Here is a 20399-nt window from a genome sequence, read left to right as displayed (position 1 = left end):
CTGGCATATGATATTGTTTTACCACGTATTTCCATTAAAAGTGTCTCTAGAAATAATTGGTCATTAATGGTAAAATGTAAGTTCTTATCATCTATGTCTGACAATTTTTCAAAATTATATATCGGTACACAGTATTGTTTCTTTATTTCTTCTATTTTATTATTTATACACTCTAAGTATTCTATATCATGCAACAATGAATTGTTAAACTTCCACAGACCTTTACCATGTTTGACATCCTCAAAGCATAAAGAAGTATTTACAATAGAATGATCTGATCTGTAACTAATGTAAATGTCTGAACTTCTAACAAAATTCAACATATTTTCAGTAATTAGAAAAAAATCTAATCTGGCTTGTTGTAAAGGATTAATATGTACCATGTAAATCTTCTACTCTCTCCATGTAATATTCTAAAAGGATCTACCAAATTTCTGTTTTCAATATGTGTTAACAATAATTTTCTAACCTTTACATTATGATTTCTAGATTTGCAATTGCAATAGTCTAGCTCATGATTTAGAACTAAATTACAGTCTCCACATACTACATAAGAATCATTTCCAATTTTATCTATAACATGAAAAACATAGTTATAAAAGTCTGGACTATCTATATTTGGCCCATATAGTGTAACTAAAGTAAATCTATTATTTTCAAATGAAATATCTAAAGCCAACAAATTACCATTGCTATCTTTTTCTGTACTGTTTACTTTGATATTTAAATTTTTTCTAACTAATGTACAAACACCCCTAGCGTTTGATTTGCCATGACTATAAAAACATTCCCCTTCCCAAACTGCATATATATTTTTCTCCATTTCTTTAGTAAAATGCATGTCTTGTAAACAACAGATATCTGCATTCTGACCCTTTAATAAGTTTAAAATATCACATCTTTTTTTAATGTCATTTAATCCACGGCAATTGTAAGATAGAACATTTAAATTATTCATTATTACCCCTTAAATACTCAACAATCTCTAAGCAGCAAGTAATGAAATAATAGACATACATGTACAAGTTCAACTCTGAATTTTTGTGAAATAGTTTATCTAAGTTATAAACAATATACCTGTATAACCTCAAAAGAAACAAGATAAAGCACATCATGTAACTAACTAAACAAACAAATAAAATTTAACATTGAAATACAATCAAAAGACAAGACTTTACTACAGAATGCATCATTTTAAACCCTTAATTAATATGCTCTTAAGTTGGAAAAATACATTGTTTAAATTTAGTAGGTTAAGGGTTAAATATGTTGATAGGAAATATAATTATTACGTACTCTCCTTGACAATTTAAATAATCAAAAACGTTTGGAGATTTTTGCATTTGACCAACACATTTATCTTTCTCTAAGACTTTAAACATTATTATTGCGAAAAAAAAAATGTCATCTTATTATTGAGGGATATTGTATAACATTCAAAATTGTATATCTTAGAATCGTTCAATGTCTGAGTATGCATCAATACAAACATAATGACGGCATCAAACATTAGATACAATGTATAGGTCCTCAAAGACATTATAAACGCTGCATCAATATACACACCAACATCAGACACAGAATATATCTCGAAGATATTTCTACATAAATGCATCAATACACATACCATAACATCAGATACAGAATATATCTCGAAGATAATTCTACATAAATGCATCAGTACACATACCATAACATCAGATACAGAATATATCTCAAAGATATTTCTACATAAATGCATCAATACACATACCATAACATCAGACACAGAATATATCTCGAAGATATTTCTACATAAATGCATCAATACACATACCATAACATCAGACACAGAATATATCTCGAAGATATTTCTACATAAATGCATCAATACACATACCATAACATCAGATACAGAATATAGACAAACATTTCAAAACAAATGAATCAATTTACATACACAATCAAGTATAGATGCTCCAAAGACATTTCTATACAAAAGCACCAATACACATACCAATATCAGATATAGAACACATGTCAAAGATATTTCCATATCAGTGCATCAATACACATTCCAACACGGTCACCAGATATATCAAGACATTTCTATACAAATGCATCAAAACATATACCAACAACAGATCCAGAATATATCCCAAAGACATTTTTATAGGAACACATTAATATACATATTGTACAAATGTATCTACACACACACCAACATCAGATACAGAATATAATCTCAAAGACACTCCTTTACAGGTGTATCAATTCATATACCAAAACATCAGACACAGAATATATCTCGAAGACATTTCTACACAAATGCATCAATACACATACTGACATCAGGTACAGAACTATCTCTAAGACATTTCTAAACAGAAATTATTTACATGTAGTTCTAGCCTCAGTCTTCTTAATTTGCAGGTCAGCTTATCGTTGGCTTCTTTTCTTACGATATTCCTTGATCACTTCATTGATGTCATCATAAATGTCAAATCTCACTCTTTCTTCTCGAGTTGTGAGTCCATACACTGAACCATTGAAAAACCAGCCACTTTTGATCTGAATATGTAAATATAGTCTAATAATCAGATCTTTGTTCAACTTTGTCACATCATCTACCAGTTTATAACCACAGGCTTTCATTTCCTTTTTTTTTAGCTTTTTTGAGCTTTTGTGGTCGTGCGGTGTCCGTCGTCCGTCCGTGCGTCCGTCCGTAAACTTTTGCTTGTGACCACTCTAGAGGTCAGATTTTTCATGGGATCTTTATGAAAGTTGGTCAGAATGTTCATCTTGATGATATCTAGGTCAAGTTCGAAACTGGGTCACGTGCCGTCAAAAACTAGGTCAGTAGGTCTAAAAATAGAAAAACCTTGTGACCTCTCTAGAGGCCATATATTTCACAAGATCTTCATGAAAATTGGTCAGAATGTTCACCTTGATGATATCTAGGTCAAGTTCGAAACTGGGTCATGTGCCGTCAAAAACTAGGTCAGTAGGTCTAAAAATAGAAAAACCTTGTGACCTCTCTAAAGGCCATATATTTCATGAGATCTTCATGAAAATTGGTCAGAATGTTCACCTTGATGATATCTAGGTCAAGTTCGAAACTGGGTCACATGCCGTCAAAAACTAGGTCATTAGGTCTAAAAATAGAAAAACCTTGGGACCTCTCTAGAGGCCATATATTTCACAAGATCTTCATGAAAACTGGTCAGAATGTTCACCTTGATGATATCTAGGTCAAGTTTGAAACTGGGTCACGTGCCATCAAAAACTAGGTCAGTAGGTCAAATAATAGAAAAACCTTGTGACCTCTCTAAAGGCCATATTTTTCATGGGATCTGTATGAAAGTTGATCTGAATGTTCATCTTGATGATATCTAGGTTAGGTTTGAAACTGGGTCACGTGCAGTCAAAAACTAGGTCAGTAGGTCTAAAAATAGAAAAACCTTGTGACCTCTCTAAAGGCCATATATTTCATGAGATCTTCATGAAAATTGGTCAGAATGTTCACCTTGATGATATCTAGGTCAAATTCGGAAGTGGGTCACATGCCTTCAAAAACTAGGGCAGTAGGTCAAATAATAGAAAAACCTTGTGACCTCTCTAGAGGCCATATTTTTCATGGGATCTGTATGAAAGTTGGTCTGAATGTTCATCTTAATGATATCTAGGTCAAGTTCGAAAGTGGGTCACGTGCCTTCAAAAACTAGTCAGTAGGTCAAATAATAGAAAAACATTGTGACCGCTCTAAAGGCCATATTTTTCATGGGATCTGTATGAAAATTGGTCTGAATGTTCATCTTGATGATATCTAGGTCAAGGTTGAAACAGGGTCATGTGCGGTCAAAAACTAGGTCAGTAGGTCTAAAAATAGAAAAACTTTGTGACCTCTCTAGAGGCCATACTTTTCATGGGATCTGTATGAAAGTTGGTCTGAATTAATAGAAAAAACGACGTCATACTCAAAACTGGGTCATGTGGGAAGAGGTGAGCAATTCAGGACCATCATCGTCCTCTTGTTTTTGTGTTACCTTTTATTACGTTACCCAGCTCGCTAAGGCCTTTGTCTGCGAGCCAGGAGACGACACCTTCTAGGTTCAGATTTCTGAACCAGGTTTGTTCCGCCATTTGCATTTTAACCGGCATGCGTGTGGAAAAAAACACGTGATTATTGCACCATTTCGTGTACAGTATACCAGCATTTTTCCCTGAGCATAAGAAAACGTTGATCAAATTAATAAATATCGAATTCGCATTATTGTCCGTCATAAAAATATACTCGCATAGAAAATCTCAAGAAACATTTTTATACGTTTTAGTGTGCAAAATACCCCCCACCAACAGAATTAAAATACCAATTACACCCCCAACCAAGGAAATTTAAATAACAAAAATACCCCTCACCTAGAGAAAAAAAATAGGTACTCCTTCCTACCCCCCAGGCCTTTTTTGCTGGAACAGCCCTAGGACATTAATGGAGTAATAACATGTTTTATAAAGCATCAGTTGAGTATTAACATGTTTTATAAGGCATTATTGTAGTTATAACATGTTTTATAAGACATTAATGGAGTAATAACATGTTTTATAAGGCATCAATTGAGTATTAACATGTTTTATAAGGCATTATTGTAGTTATAACATGTTTTATAAGACATTAATGGAGTAATAACATGTTTTATAAGGCATCAATTGAGTATTAACATGTTTTATAAGGCATTATTATAGTAATAACGTGTTTTATAAGGCATCAATGGAATGATAACATGTTATTTCAGGCATTAACAGAGCAAGTAAAGACTCTGGAGACACAGATTGAGGAGCAGAAAGAGAAAGTGAAAGCTGCAGCTCCAGATGAGAAACAACTAAAACAACTGGAGAAGATGGTCACAGAATATCGTAAAGGTAAACTTTTTACTTGTTTTTATCAAAATACAGCTTAATTAAAATTGTTGACTAAATTTAAGTCATTTTAAAAGTTTTTGTTGACTGTGTTTTTAGGTTTATTGCTATCTTGAAATGAAATATTGTCAAAAAATTTGTGCAACTAGTTTGTAGTTCTTATGGGATCAAAATTTTAATAAAACTGAGTTTTAGAGACCACAGGCTAGCACAGTCTTAAAAAGTGCTTAAATTTGATACCTGTTCATAAAAAAGTCCTAAACATAGTCAAAAGGTCCTGGAAAGTACTTAAACCTATTCCTGACCCTAAAAATGCTTAAAAAGTCCATAAATATGGTTAAAAAGTCATTAAATTGAGTGAAGTTTTGAAAAAAAAATAACTGCATGAAGAAATGATGAAAATAAGTGTGGTAAATCTGTTGACCGTAGATGTATTTTAGTAAAAGGTTGAGCGATGTTGACAGTAAATTTAGAGCAGAGTGTTTTATTCATTCCACCGTATTTAAAAGTAAAAGAAATCACAAAATTTTATACACAGATATAGAACTGCTTAACATTTTTTCATCAAAGATATTGTGACATTACAACATGGTGATGTCTTGGGGCAATTCACTTGAAGTTGTCTGGGTAAAATTGGTATAATTTGGTTAAAACCATTTAAAATACATGAAATAAAAATAAAACTTGTTTCTTTTACATGTAAGGTTGAAATTTCTTTCACTTGTGAATGCCATATTTTATATTTTCACAAGTGGCAATTTCTATCTTGCACCGAAACAAACAAATATTTTGTATATGTAAGATATGTATAAATAGTGAGCAATGTATTGTTCACTTATTACAGATTATCAGAAGGTGGCAGATGTTGCTAACAAGCTAGAGGCAGAAGTGCAGGAGTAAGTAGAAACTAAATTTATTTCTGTGATGTTTGAATTTTTTCAAAGTGGTTGTTAATATAAGAAGTAGAGACCGTACCATAGCTCTTCGCATACTTTGATTTTTCAAACTAAAGTGATTTTTACAAGTGCACCGGTTACGATAAAAATGTAAACAACGGACTCTGTCTATGAAACTTTGAAATGAATGAATGACAGTCGATCTCAGTCATAATACTGATTGACAGTGAATGCTAATGACTCCATGTGTTGCAGAAAGGTATTTAGTTTGCAACTGTAATTTCCCATCAATTAAAATCCTCTCAAATCTGGTAAAATAATTAGTTATATTTGGACAAATCTCATCGTCTTTGCCGTTCGGCAGCTGCAAAAAGGGCAAATATAAAAGATTCAGTGTAAGTAATATTTCACTGGTACTGCCAGTTAGTAAGTTCATACTCTGAACAACACGTCAGAGAAATTTGGGCAGGTTTGACCAATTATGACATTGGCAGCATTAGATTATATTTTATCTTTACACAAAAATTGCCGTTAGGTAACAAAGCGAATACGCCGATAATCCGGAGTTCACCGATTATTGTTCCAGTTCACGCAATGTAATCCAGCAATTAAACTGCATAGCTATTAGCTACTGCTGTTATAGGGAAGTGGTAGAGTGTCTGCCTTAGGGGTGAGAGGTCCTGGGTTTGAGTCCCAGTTAGAGCTTAACTCTATTTAGATTCTGCTAAAGCATAGTTTTGCTGTTAATAGACTGTTCCAGATGTTCTAAACTTTTAGCACACAGTATCATGGATCAGTATTTAGCAATCCAGATCAAAGTTGAATGTTAAATCAAATGCACCCAATTAGAAAATATCGACTATATTATGTCCCTTTGATGTTTATGCTCTCCATGTTCAAGAAGAGTTACATTTCCTTGATCACAAAATTTTCGTTATCATGAAAATATTAAATGCTCATAACTCCGCACTTCTGGTTAAAATATTGTCTGTATTTCTGTTTTTGAGAAATATATGGACATTTCTCTTCATTTCAAAGCTTTTTAACTTCAAACCTATGATTTGAAAATCTTAGGTACTATCTCTATAAGAAGTAGACAGCTTGAACCAGAAAACAGGCAGGTTATGCTCTAAATGTCTTGGCAGTTTTTTCTTCAAAATAGACTGGATTTCAGAAATAAGTTGATGAGGGAGTCCCTGGCTCCTTGGTCTTTTTAACCACAGCCAGACCAGTGACCTGTAAGGTACATTTTTAATCTCAGGTGAATTAGTTTCTAGCTTCATTTTAGATTGAAAAGAATATTGCAGGCTTATTGTACTGGTCCTGGTATCACCATTGCATTCAGGTTAGAGTTTTTGGTGAGCTTTCTCATTTTTAGCTCACATATTTTTGAAATTTTTCAGAGCTTTTGTAGTCACCCTTTCGCTGGTGTCCAAGTCAACGTCTGCATCACAATAGTTCAGGTTAAAGTTTTGCATGTAAGCAAGTTTCTCAGAAAGTATTTGGCTACATGTTTTCAAACTTCACATATGTCTTCTGCATCATGAGATGACCTCCCATGACGAGTAACATAACTCTAGCTTTATTTTATCAAAATTATGCCCCTTTTCATCTAAGAATTCAGGTTAAAGTTTTGCATGTAAGCAGATTTCTCAGAATCTACTGTGCTTAGTGCCTTTAAACTTCACACATGTTTTCTGCATCATGAGATGAACACCCAGGACAAGTGACATAACTTTAGCTGTTATTTTGTCAAAACTATGCTGCTTTTTAGCTCACCTGAGTAAGCTATTGTGACCGGTCATTGTACAGCTTCCGTCGTTGTGCATGCATCGTCTGTCGTCTGTCAACATTTGCCTTGTTAACACTCTATAGAGGCCTCAGTTGTGATACTTGGTCAGAATGGTTTGTCTTGATGAAACTTAGTCAGAATGTTTGTCCAGAATTCGGCTTGGTCAGCCTAGCTCATAATTAGAACTGGCTAATTCAATATTACACATAACATTACACATAACCAGAATTGGTTCAGTCAGTCTAGCTCATAATTAGAACCTTTAACATAGCCAGAACTGGCTCAATCAGCCTAGCTCATAACTAGAACTGGCTGATTCAACTAAACACATAACCAGAACTGGCTTAATCGGCAAAGCTCATAATCAGCCTAGAGGATACTCATATTTAAGTAGATCTGTAGATAGTAAAAGTCACCCTAGTAAAGTTTCTACTTAACTATGTACTGTGAAATCATTATTTGTGTGGGATAAATTTTCATGGATTTTGTGGTTCAGTCTAACCAAGAAGTTAAGTCCCAACGAACAAATTGCGCCTAAAAAAATGTAAATTGTACTCTAATGTCACCAAATAGCCATCTTATCAGGTCCGTAGTGAGTGCATGCTGCCATACTGACCTGCAGCTTTCATGTAGTTTTTGGAGTGCCAATCAACGATAAATGTTAGGTATACGTAGGAACAAAATCAACTATTTCTTTTGACATTTACCCTTGGCTTGTTTACATGTTCGCCAAAGTAAAAGTATAGATACTAAAAATAGTAGTTTGACATAGCATCCCCTGACAGACCGCTCTCTGCTGCGGCTGTTATTTGCATTTATTCGGCTCAGCTCTGAAATGTTTATACTCTAGCCTTTATTTTAGCTAGAGAATGGCTAATTAAAACATTTTCATATATAATTTTATTTGATGAAAAAACAAAGGAACAGGCAATGGACGATACCTACTCATTGAAGATGACACATGCACATCAATATTAACAACTTTAACGAAAACACGATTATAAATGCTAATTATGCAAGACTATATCCCAGGTGCTACTGTTTTGACACTTTTTAATTGGCTCCGACTTTTCTTATTAGCTCACCTGTCACAAAGTGACAAGGTGAGCTTTTGTGATCGCGCGGCGTCCGTCGTCCGTCCGTGCGTGCGTCCGTCCGTCCGTCCGTCCGTAAACTTTTGCTTGTGACCACTCTAGAGGTCACATTTTTCATGGGATCTTTATGAAAGTTGGTCAGAATGTTCACCTTGATGATATCTAGGTCAAGTTCGAAACTGGATCATGTGCCATCAAAAACTAGGTCAGTAGGTCTAAAAATAGAAAAACCTTGTGACCTCTCTAGAGGCCATATATTTCACAAGATCTTCATGAAAATTGGTCAGAATGTTCACCTTGATGATATCTAGGTCAAGTTCGAAACTGGGTCACGTGGGTTCAAAAACTAGGTCAGTAGGTCTAAAAATAGAAAAACCTTGTGACCTCTCTAGAGGCCATATTTTTCATGAGATCTTCATGAATATTGGTCAGAATGTTCACCTTGATGATATCTAGGTCAAGTTTGAAACTGGGTCACGTGCCATCAAAAACTAGGTCATTAGGTCTAAAAATAGAAAAACCTTGTGACCTCTCTAGAGGCCATATTTCTCAATGGATCTTCATGAAAATTGGTCAGAATGTTCAGCTTGATGATATCTAGGTCAAGTTCGAAACTGGGTCACGTGCCATCAAAAACTAGGTCAGTAGGTCTAAAAATAGAAAATCCTTGTGACCTCTCTAGAGGCCATATTTCTCAATGGATCTTCATGAAAATTGGTCAGAATGTTCAGCTTGATGATATCTAGGTCAAGTTCGAAACTGGGTCATGTGCGGTCAAAAACTAGGTCAGTAGGTCTAAAAATAGAAAAACCTTGTGACCTCTCTAGAGGCCATATTTTTCAATGGATCTTCAGGAAAATTGGTCAGAATGTTTACCTTGATGATATCTAGATCAAGTTCGAAACTGGGTCACATTGGGTTAAGAAATAGGTCAGTAGATCTAAAAATAGAAAAACCTTGTGACCTCTCTAGAGGCCATATTTTTCATGAGATCTTCATGAATATTGGTCAGAATGTTCACCTTGATGATATCTAGGTCAGGTTCGAAACTGGGTCACGTGGGGTCAAAAACTAGGTCAGTAGGTCTGAAAATAGAAAAACCTTGTGACCTCTCTAGAGGCCATATTTCTCAATGGATCTTCATGAAAACTGGTGAGAATGTTCAGCTTGATGATATCTAGGTCAGGTTCGTAACTGGGTCATGTGCGGTCAAAAACTAGGTCAGTAGGTCGAAAAAATAGAAAAACCTTGTGACCTCTCTAGAGGCCATATTTTTCACGAGATCTTCATGAAAATTGGTGAGAATGTTCAGCTTGATATCTAGGTCAAATTTAAAAGTGGGTCACGTGCCTCCAAAAACTAGGTCATTAGGTCAAATAATAGAAAAACCTTGTAACCTCTCTAGAGGCCATATTTTTCAATGGATCTTCATGAAAATTGGTCAGAATTTTTTATCTTGATGATATCTAGGTCACTTGTGCTCATAAACTAGGTCACTATGTCAAATAATAGAAATAATGACGTCATACTCAGTTCAACACTGGGTCATGTGGGGATAGGTGAGCGATTCAGGACCATCATGGTCCTCTTGTTGAATATCTCACAGTTTCACAGTTTTGCAAATTAGGGGTCGTTAAAGATAATGCGGTCGTTAATGGCATAATGCGGTTTTTAATTGGCACATGGTCACTCACTTCTCTCGCGGCGTAGAATAATGAATTTGGTAACCATGGTTGTGCTGTTTGACATGTGTAGGTTTCACATGTAAGAACAAAATGCTATACTAGATCTAGTCCTGTGGAAATTATAAAAAAAAAATTAAAAAAATTGAAATCCACGAATTTATGTCCCAACCAAACAGGCATTTTGGCCAAAACCCCGAAATTTCATGCCGATGAAATTTTTTTATTAAATGATTTCACAATAGTTAATTGTTCATTTATCTATCTAAGGTTACATAATCAGATCATGGATATAGGAGGGTCAAAGATGAATGCTGCACAGTCCAGAGTGAATGCCATACAGTCTCAGATTGACCAGGTTGTTGGACAGATCACCAAGGCCAGTGTCGGAGTCAAAACATCTGAAAGGTACACTGTAATTATATGATCCATTGCAAACACACTGAAATTGCTTTGAATATCTCTTTCTTGCTCAAGCAACGATTTAATTATTTGGAAGTTTACATGTGTAGCTTACCAGTGGTACTGAGTAGAATTCTGTTGATGTTAAAATTTGATACAAATAAAGTAGGGTTTAGAATGTTTTTGATAAAAGTTGACGAACTGAGTTGTCATAGAAAACATTATTACCAGGTATTATTTGACAGATATATCTCTTATAATTTGGAGAAGAACTCTGCAGGACTTGTCTTTCGTGCTAATCAAGTAATGAATTAGTTCTGTAAAAGTATGTATGTAATCAGCCTTTGTCAAGCAGCCAGTCTCAGGTTAAGACCAAACTGACTGTTTGAGACAGGTGACCATTTAACACAGGTAGTGATTTTTTCAAGAGTACAAGCAGTTTCTTTGGAAAATATAATACATGTCTATAAAATGTGGCCAATTTATGAGTAATGTTCTCTGGTTTTGCTGAATGTGAGATACTTAGATTAACAAAAATAAAAAGTATGTTGGGAATGGTGTTGAAAGTACTTTATTTTTTTTTTGGTCAGAAACAAGCTAACAAAAACTTCTTTTTAATGATAGACTGAAAAAAAAAGAGCTTTTTTTATAAGGAGCACAAAGGTCCATGGAATACGTTTTTAGCTCGACTATTCGAAGAAAATGTTGAGCTATCCTACTCACCACAGCGTCGGCAGCACATCTTGGTTAAGTTTTTCGTACCAGTTCATATTTTGTCTAAAGTGTTTGACATATGGCTTGTAACCTTTTATCACTTGTTAATTATAACAGTCTCTATCTGTAGGCAAGAGTACATAACTCTGTCAACTATTTTGGCTGAATTATGGCCCTTTTTTGACTTAGAAATTGGTTCAGTTTTCGTACAAGTCCACGTTTTGTCAAAACTATTTGTCATATGGCTTTGAAACTTTTATCACTTGTTAATTATAACAGTCTCTATCTGTAGGCAAGAGTACATAACTCTGTCAACTATTTTGGCTGAATTATGGCCCTTTTTGTACTTGGAAATCGGTTCAGTTTTAGTAGAAGTCCTCATGTTGTCAAAACTATTTGACTTGTGGCTTTTAAACTTTGAACACTAGCTTATGATCATGATTTTCATCTGTATGCTAGAGTACATAACTCTGTCAACTATTTTGGCTGAATTATGGCTCTTTTTGGACTTGGAAATTGGTTCAGTTTTCATACAAGTCAGCATTTTGTGAAAACTATTTGACGTGTGGCTTTGGAACTTTGAACACTTGTTTATCGTCATGATTTCTATCTGAAGGCAAGAGTACATAACTCTGTCAACTATTTGGCTGAATTATGGCCCTTTTTGGACTTAGAAATTTTTTTTCATACCAGTCCATATTTTGCCTAACCTGTTTGTCATTTGGCTTTGAAACTTTGACCACTTGTTTACCATCATCTAGTCTACATATGTAGGCAAGACTACATAGCTAGGACAAGGACTTTAGCTCAGTTATAGCCCGTTTTGACATAGAAATTAGTTAAGTTTCGCATACTATTCCATATTTTGTCTAAACTCTTTGATATATGGCTTTGAAACTTTGAACACTTGCTTACCATCATGGTCACACATTGCCATATAGTGCAAGACTTCTCCAAATCCACAAGTCGGGTACATTGTTTGTCTTCTCTATTATTTTTCTTTTGTCTGAAAATCTCTAGTAATATTTTGACCCCATACTTCCATCAGTTCTTCGAATAGTCGAGCGCGCTGTCAACAGACAGCTCTTGTTTTTATTATTGATGTGCAGACTGTATCAGTTTAATGTATTTTATATCAGAAACTTGAAGAAAGCTGAAGACAAGCTGGCCAGTTTGTATGAGGAAATAGAAGAGAACAAACAAGATGTGAAGAATCTGGAGGCAAAGCTTGGAGAACTGGAGGAAGAGGCAACTAAAGTTATGGAGGCTTATCAGGAGTCACAGGTACATAAAATACAAACCAAATTTGTTAGCAGACAGTCAGCTTCTTAGCTGTGTGGTTATGGTTGCTGGATTTGAGTATGGCTAGGGGTTAGATTCTTTCATGTGAGGAAGTCAACTGGCTTATAGAATGATATGGGTTCAAAGTATGTGTATGGTCCATGCTGGAAACATTGAGGGAAGGTGTTCAGGGGCTGTTTAAATGCTTGAAAAGTGTCCATGTGACTACCAGTGAAAACTTTATGCCATGAAAAGAAGACTATAATGTTCAAGAATTAATCATTTAATTAATAGAAAACCAGGACAACAACAAAAAGAAACAACACAAACTAAAAGAAATCCAAATTAAAGCCTTCTTGTAAATAAATCTGTAGAGAAGACCTTTCCCAACAGGGTTTAGATTGAATGTGTACATTGGTGCTTTCAGACATTAGGTATGTTAGATGTCTTTCAATAAATCAGTGTAATGTGTTAAGTATATCATACACAACAGCAACCATTGTGCCATGTGATTTTGATGTAATCAGTGCATCCAAGCTTACGTAAAATGTAAAAGGTGGTTGATTGGAACCAGAACATATGCAATATTTAAAACGTCCATGAAATCTAGATCTGTAAATGTAAAAACATAATAAAAGCACTGATATTTACTGTCTCTGTTGGCAGATACTTTAGAATAGTGAGTAGACAGAAGCTGCAAATAACATTATTTGTTTTAATGAATGTAAATAGAGAAATGTTGGTGTCGAAAGGATTTTTGTAAACACATTGCATATTCACTAACATTTTTTCTTGATCATGTCAACAAGAAACATCAAAATGATTTTTTTTATTCATCAGTTTCCCTATCAAGTGCATTTTGTTTAACAATAACAGTCCGAGAAATTAGCACTTGTCCAGTTGTCTGGGACAAGTAATTATTGTTTCAGACAAATAACTTCTGCAGGAGTTATGAATAGAGTATAAAGGAAAGTTATTCACTTTTGCCAATTCGGACAAGTAGTTTCAAATCCTAGATTCACAGACTGCAATAAAGCTGCTGTATTCAAGTAAATGAAGACTTTCTCAATGCTGAGGCCACCTGTTATATCCAAATTAAAAAAGAATCTCAGTACAAGGATTTTAGTGTTCTCAGTATTTATAGTCTTGAAAGCCCTTAAGAATTGTATGATTAATGATATAAACATGAAATATATATTCTGAATTTCTAAATTCATATAGCACATTATGTTTCTTTTTATTTTCCCAATTTTCCTGAAAATGCAAGTTCTTCCCAATTTCAGCCAGGTTCCTTTTCCAAAAGTAGTCAAAAAAACCCTGAATACTAAGATTAGGGAATACAGTCTAACCTGTCTTAAGCAGCCAGCCAAGGGAAGCAGACAATTTGGCCGCTAAAGCCAGGTGACCGCTGACCGGAGGTGCAGCCAGTATATGTATTTTTCAGACTTCTGACCAGTCTATAGCCTTTCGGCCCGTTTCTTTTTGGGTTTTCCATTATTATTTTACCAGGATACAATGACGTGGATTTGCCTTCGCAATACGAATGGTCTTCTTAGCAATCTAAAACTCCGGCGTGTTTTTTTTTACTACAAAAATTGTTACAGACAATTTCCCAACTTCAAAACAAGTTTGTTTACAATTTTCGCCATTTTGGTAAGGGAAGCTACTCTCGGCGCTTATTGTCTACGCTAAATCTAAGATTGCCGTTACGTTCCGTAAAAGATAGAGTGGTTTATATTTTTTTTTCAAACACAATTAATTTCGTATAAATTTAATAGTATTTTGATGACAGAAGTATAAAAAAATCACAAATATTATGCTACTAATTAGTTATCGAGTATTATCGTTAACCGAGGTCAAACTGTGAACAACAAAATTGACACGAGGTGACACGCTAATTACCGATAATTACTGGCCATTTGATCAAACAAAAGGGGATTACACCTTTGGTTATCAGTTTTAATTGAGAAGCTCATGTCATTGTGTCTTCTTGTGGTGAAGTCCCGCGAAACTTAGCAACCACGTGCTTCTCAAAATCGGGTATCTTCGGCGATTATTACCTAAAAATAATTGGTTTTGGAAGAAAAATGGCCGCTAAAAGGGGTTAAATACGGCGGTCGGGAGGCAATTTCGGTGGCCGCTGGCCGCGGACGGCAGGTGGTCGCTAAATAAAGTGATAAAATAGAGGAAAATCCGTCGGGGGCGTCATAAAATGGCCGCTGAACGGAGGTGACCGCTGATCGGAGGTGACCGTTAGTACAGGTTAGACTGTACTGACTTGTTCCTTATTACTCAACACATTTTCTCTTTTATCAGGATACAATGAAGGCAGCAGAAACAGCTCTGAATGATGTCAATAAGGAACTAGCTAAGTTGGAAGAAGAAGAAAACAAGATACAGAAAGATGTTGTTGATGTGAAAAATGAACTGGAGAAATTCCAGAATATCATGAAAGAAAATCAGGGAAAAGTCAAACATTGGAAGAAAGAGGTAAATTGATTAGAGGCTTGAGTAAGAAAAGTTACTTTTTCCTGATTACTTTCTTTAATAAGTTTGACTCCTATTGCATTTGAAATATGGGAGATACAACCATTTTGCACCAATCCCTTGTTTTCATGTTTTATGTGATGACTTCCGAAACTTGGAGACTTGTTAAGTAGAATGTAGAAAAATGTTTCATATTGCAGCTGTATTAGTGTTTGTATTATTTTTGAGATGCTACTGGGTAATTCTATTTGACTTTAGAACATTTTTAATTGATTTAATAGAGTATAACTTACGGAAGTAGTAGCTATCATAACATGTATCTAGACCTTTCCAAACAGGCACTGAATGCAGGAATTCAAACCTAAGTTTTAAAAAAATTTCTACTTTAGTTGTCACACCTGGCTCTGACACCTATAGATAGACAGGAGGCGGAGGAGTTACAGACAATACCAGCTGAAGAAATTGAGGAGATCAATAAAGAAGATACACAGTATGAGATCACTGTACTCGAGGAAAAAATTGCACAGATGAAACCCAACATGGCTGCTATTGCAGAATACAGGAAAAAGGTATTACCATACTTTGCCAGATATGGTAAAAACTATTGTAGTGGAATTATGCACAATTTTTCAAGTAAAAATCCAGCTGAAATAGATGTGTATGTAAAAAGGGTGGAGGAATTATAGCTTTTAACCCAATATACCAAACTCGTCCTGTTACCAGTACGAAATGATGTTTCCAAATATGACTTTTCTTATTTTGACTGGGGCAGTCTTTTTATATCAATAAAAGAAATTGTTCTTTGTTTCATATAAAATTCAGCTACTTCAGAACAATTTTGTTACAGTTTCTAGATTTTCACTCCGTCGTAGACCTATTTTCCACAAGATATCCATACATTTGCTTCAAGAAAACGAAAAGAAAAAGGGGTGTTGAATAGTATGCAGTGAAATGCAAGTCAACTGAAGTCAGATACCCTTATATTGCCTCATTTCAGAAAGCAGTCCGCAGAATAAACACCCTACTTTCGTTTTCAAGTAAACAACTCGAAAACATGCGAATATTAGCATGAAAAGTGTCCTATTTTATGTAAAATTCATTCCACGAGTGAAATAATGCCCGTTTGGCCCCCGATTTATGCGCAAATGCGCGAAAAATGGAAAAATTAGGATCTGTTTATTAGGGACTTCTTTCGACTACACCACGGATTTTTGACCGAATTACTGCATTATAACCTTTAAGAAAAGTCAAAACTTCACATAGGAGTTGCTTCCCTTCAACTTCAGAAATCTCTGCCAATAGGTAAGGCAGATCACTGCATAGAAAATTGAAGAAAAGAACTATTATTTTATTAGTCTGTTTTCTGTATTTCTAAAGCATCAACTTCAAATACTTATGCGGCATTATGGTTAATTTAACACATTTAAATGTACAGCAATTGAAAATTGCTTTTATAAAACATTTCACCAAAAACACACTATGTGCAGTAAGATGCGCATAATGCTACTTTAAAATTCTTGGGTTTGGGAACTATTTTACATGGATTTCATAGCCATGAAATTTTATGCACAACAGCATTTTCTAAGTAAGTTGATGTGTCAATGTAAAAATCAGCAATAATACTGTTGATTTGCAGTAATGATGGTTGAAGGTAAATGTATTTAAATCTTTACTCATTAAAAAAGAAACAGGCTTGATTTTAAAGGGAGATGTTAGCTTGTAAGGTTTACAGAACTTCAGACAGTGGCCTCTTTGGCTGAGTGGTTAAGGTGCTGACTTCAAATCACTTGCCCCTCAATACTGTGAGGTAGAAACCTGACTTGGGGTGTAGAATTCTGTCATGTGAGAAAGTCATGCAGCAGGTTTATGGCCCAGTTGTCCACTGGTACTGGAGTGTCTGAAGGGGCCCCCAGGGTCTTCTTCCACCAGTAAAAACAACTTGCTGAAAAAGGATAATACAACGTGAGTGAAATACTGACAGAACATTTCTTGTTTTCAGATTTCAGAAGTTGATAAATTTGTTGTAGGAATGACTTAAGTAGTCAGTACTTTGAATATTTACATTGGCTTTTTACAATTTTTATAGGAAGAGCTTTACCTTCAACGTGTGGCAGAGCTAGATCAGATCACTGATTTCCGTGACAAGCAGCGAAAGTACCATGAAGATCTGCGTAAACAGAGGCTTGACGAGTTCATGTCGGGTTTCAGTGTTATAACATACAAACTGAAGGAAATGTATCAGATGATTACACTGGGCGGGGACGCCGAGCTGGAACTTGTAGATTCTCTGGATCCTTTCTCAGAAGGAATTGTATTCAGGTTAGCCTTCCATGTACTCATGATTGGGAATAAATGTAAACTTTCCATAAGGAATTTGTTACTACAAAAATAATCTTATTAGGTAGGTCAGAACTTTGAAGTGAAAGAAAAAATCTGACTGTGAATATTTGTCATGAAATACAGTTTTGCAGTTGTCATTTGACAGTGAAATACATCCTTGTATGTTGTCTTTGTAGTACGCTTGTAGACCTGTTGCTTCCACAAACTTTTAAATGCAATAGATTTCCTATGGTGACTGCATCATAGTCATGTTCATTGTTATTCATAGATGACGAAAGCTACACGTCCTGATTCCATTCTTAAATTTATATTTAATCTTCAGACATTGAGGAATGTTTCATTTTTTTCTGTTTTGTTTCAGTGTCCGTCCACCGAAGAAGTCCTGGAAGAATATATCTAACCTTTCTGGAGGGGAGAAGACCCTCAGTTCCCTGGCATTGGTGTTTGCCCTCCATCATTTTAAACCTACACCTCTGTATGTGATGGACGAGATTGATGCTGCCCTGGATTTCAAGAACGTCTCTATTGTAGCTAACTATATAAAGGTATCTCTTCCATACATGTTTGCTCTATTCATTGGGTTTTTATTGCCATAAGAAGTTATAGCTGAAATAAGGTTACTTTACTTAGCAAAGTTGGAGCTATAAAATTAGAAATTTTCATGAGGTTGAAATATTGCTATACACATACTTAGACTTGGAACTGGTAAACAAGATAGAATATTTGTGTTTTATGGCTGTCTTTTGAATTCCATGCTATTTATAGCAGTATAACATTTTTGTGAGTAGCTGTTTTATAAAATATTGACAGATTGTGAATATAGCGAAAAGTTCTGAATCCCTGTGATTCACACAGTCTTTAAAAATGCTTAAATTTGATGCCTGGCGTTAAAAGTCTTGAAAAATGTCAAAAGGTTATGGAAAGTACTTAATTGTATTCCTTACTCTTTAAAACATTCTTAAATATGGTAAAAATGTCCTTAAGTGAAGTTTGTCAGTTTTATTATAACTGAGTGAAGAAACAATAAAGAAGAGGTATGTGGATAATCTGATGACCATAATTGTATTGTCTTGAAATATTTTGAAGGGATAAAAATTAACAATGGGATGAAAACACTGGTTTCTAGATGGCGCTTTCTTCACATTATGAAGATAGCATCTTTTTTTCAGTCTTCTGATTCCAGTTGTCAGATTGTGTATTTTTGATAAAAAGTTCTGATGGTTGAGCAGTGTTGACAATGAGTTTAAAGCAGAGTGTTTTATTTATAAAATTCTGGATATCATTAGTGTTTGGTACAATTATTTTATATGAAAGTTGGCCATGTTTGCAAATATAGTAAACAGAATCTAAATTTCACTTACTCTTAGCCGAACTGTGTTGGTTTGTTTCTGACCTTCGAGACAGTTTTCAAAGGATAGAGCTGATGGAAGTGACATACTGTTCATAACAGTATTCATAGAAATATAGAAAACATAGTACTTTAAAGTGAGGAAAAAATGTCCTGAAAAAGTCCTTATAAAGTCCGGAAATGTTTGTTTGGTTAGTCTGTATGTACCCTGAAATTTACACTGGGTGAGTTGATCATTTTGCTCATCTTTTGGCTGTATGGTTATGTTTTACTGTACTGTATTGTATATGTTTTCAGGAGAGGACCAAGAATGCTCAATTCATCATTATATCTCTACGTAACAACATGTTTGAGCTGGCTGATAGGCTTGTAGGAATCTATAAGACAGACAATTGTACAAAATCTGTGACAATTAACCCCAACAAATTGACAATACCACTGCAAGAAGTAGATCCTAATGCTGCATAGAGGATGAAATATTTGAAATGTTCTAAATATTTACTGTATTTTTGTACTTGCACATATGCACAAAGTAACCAGTGAAATTCTAATTAAGACAGTTGTGGGAAACAAAATTGATAAAATGCTTAAGAAAGTGGAGGTACTGAAGGTACACTGGACAGTACAAGTTCTGCTTAGTATATTGCCAGGAACATAGTTGCTCCTATGTTCATTTACTATTGATGCATGTAAAAGTGCTGTGTATACAGTTGTGCAAGTTGTTAGATCACTTACAGCAGGTTATTAGTGCATGGTAGATCAACTATTGTAAATTAATTTTTATGTTATATATATATTTTTCATTATATATGTTTTTGTAACTTTGTTGGTCTTCTCCCTAAAATTCTGTCTGCCTCTCATCTACTGATTAACTACTCACACAGTGGTTATAAAACTTGAGTTTTGAGACCAGCCTCAGAATGGAACTCTGCCATTGGTCAGTTTGAAGATTAAGTCTAGAGCCAACCAGTCAGATATAGAGCTCTGAGACTGGTCTCTAAACTGCCTTCTGTCCTCCTTGAGCATTTTTTGTTTTCTATTTCACCAGTGTTTGTCATTCAGATGTACAGAATTACCACATTGTGTTCATTATATTTAATCATAACTATGTCTTTATATCACTAAATTGTATTCATGACTATTAAAATTTACCAGGATATACTTATAGGTTACAGAAAATTTCAAATTAGTGATGTTTTCTAAATTATCTTTTGCTAAAACCATAATTATCTGTTAGACTCGAAAACACTGTTTTTCCTGATAAATAACTTAATTAATATATGGGGAAAACACCATTAAACTATTTCTTTCATTATCTCAGATTTTACTGAAATTAATCTGAACATATGATAATAAGACTAGCCTAAAGATGTTTGTTTTATTCTATTGACAGTCATTTTATCTCACCTGTAACCAGAAGATCAAAAACACAGATAAACTGATGAAATGTTGATAAATTAATGCTAA

At 34.7% G+C, this 20399-nt stretch overlaps 1 protein-coding gene across 1 annotated transcript in view; it reads left to right on the top strand.

Annotated features, from left to right (window-relative positions):
* The window catches only part of LOC123555758 (structural maintenance of chromosomes protein 4-like), a 64626-nt gene extending 44227 nt beyond the window's left edge, over positions 1-20399 (top strand). Inside the window, exons 18-26 of the mRNA XM_053548562.1 lie at positions 4773-4899; positions 5741-5792; positions 10631-10768; positions 12616-12760; positions 15074-15247; positions 15634-15813; positions 17331-17563; positions 17946-18129; positions 19230-20399. Coding sequence (XP_053404537.1) covers positions 4773-4899; positions 5741-5792; positions 10631-10768; positions 12616-12760; positions 15074-15247; positions 15634-15813; positions 17331-17563; positions 17946-18129; positions 19230-19400 — 1404 coding nt within the window. The 3' untranslated portion in view covers positions 19401-20399. The remainder of the gene's footprint in view (positions 1-4772; positions 4900-5740; positions 5793-10630; positions 10769-12615; positions 12761-15073; positions 15248-15633; positions 15814-17330; positions 17564-17945; positions 18130-19229) is intronic.

The sequence above is a fragment of the Mercenaria mercenaria genome, chromosome 7, assembly GCF_021730395.1.
Source record: "Mercenaria mercenaria strain notata chromosome 7, MADL_Memer_1, whole genome shotgun sequence".
Lineage (NCBI taxonomy): Eukaryota > Metazoa > Mollusca > Bivalvia > Venerida > Veneridae > Mercenaria > Mercenaria mercenaria.
The sequence above is the reverse complement of the archived record's forward strand: the minus strand, read 5'-3'. Positions and strand labels throughout refer to the sequence as shown.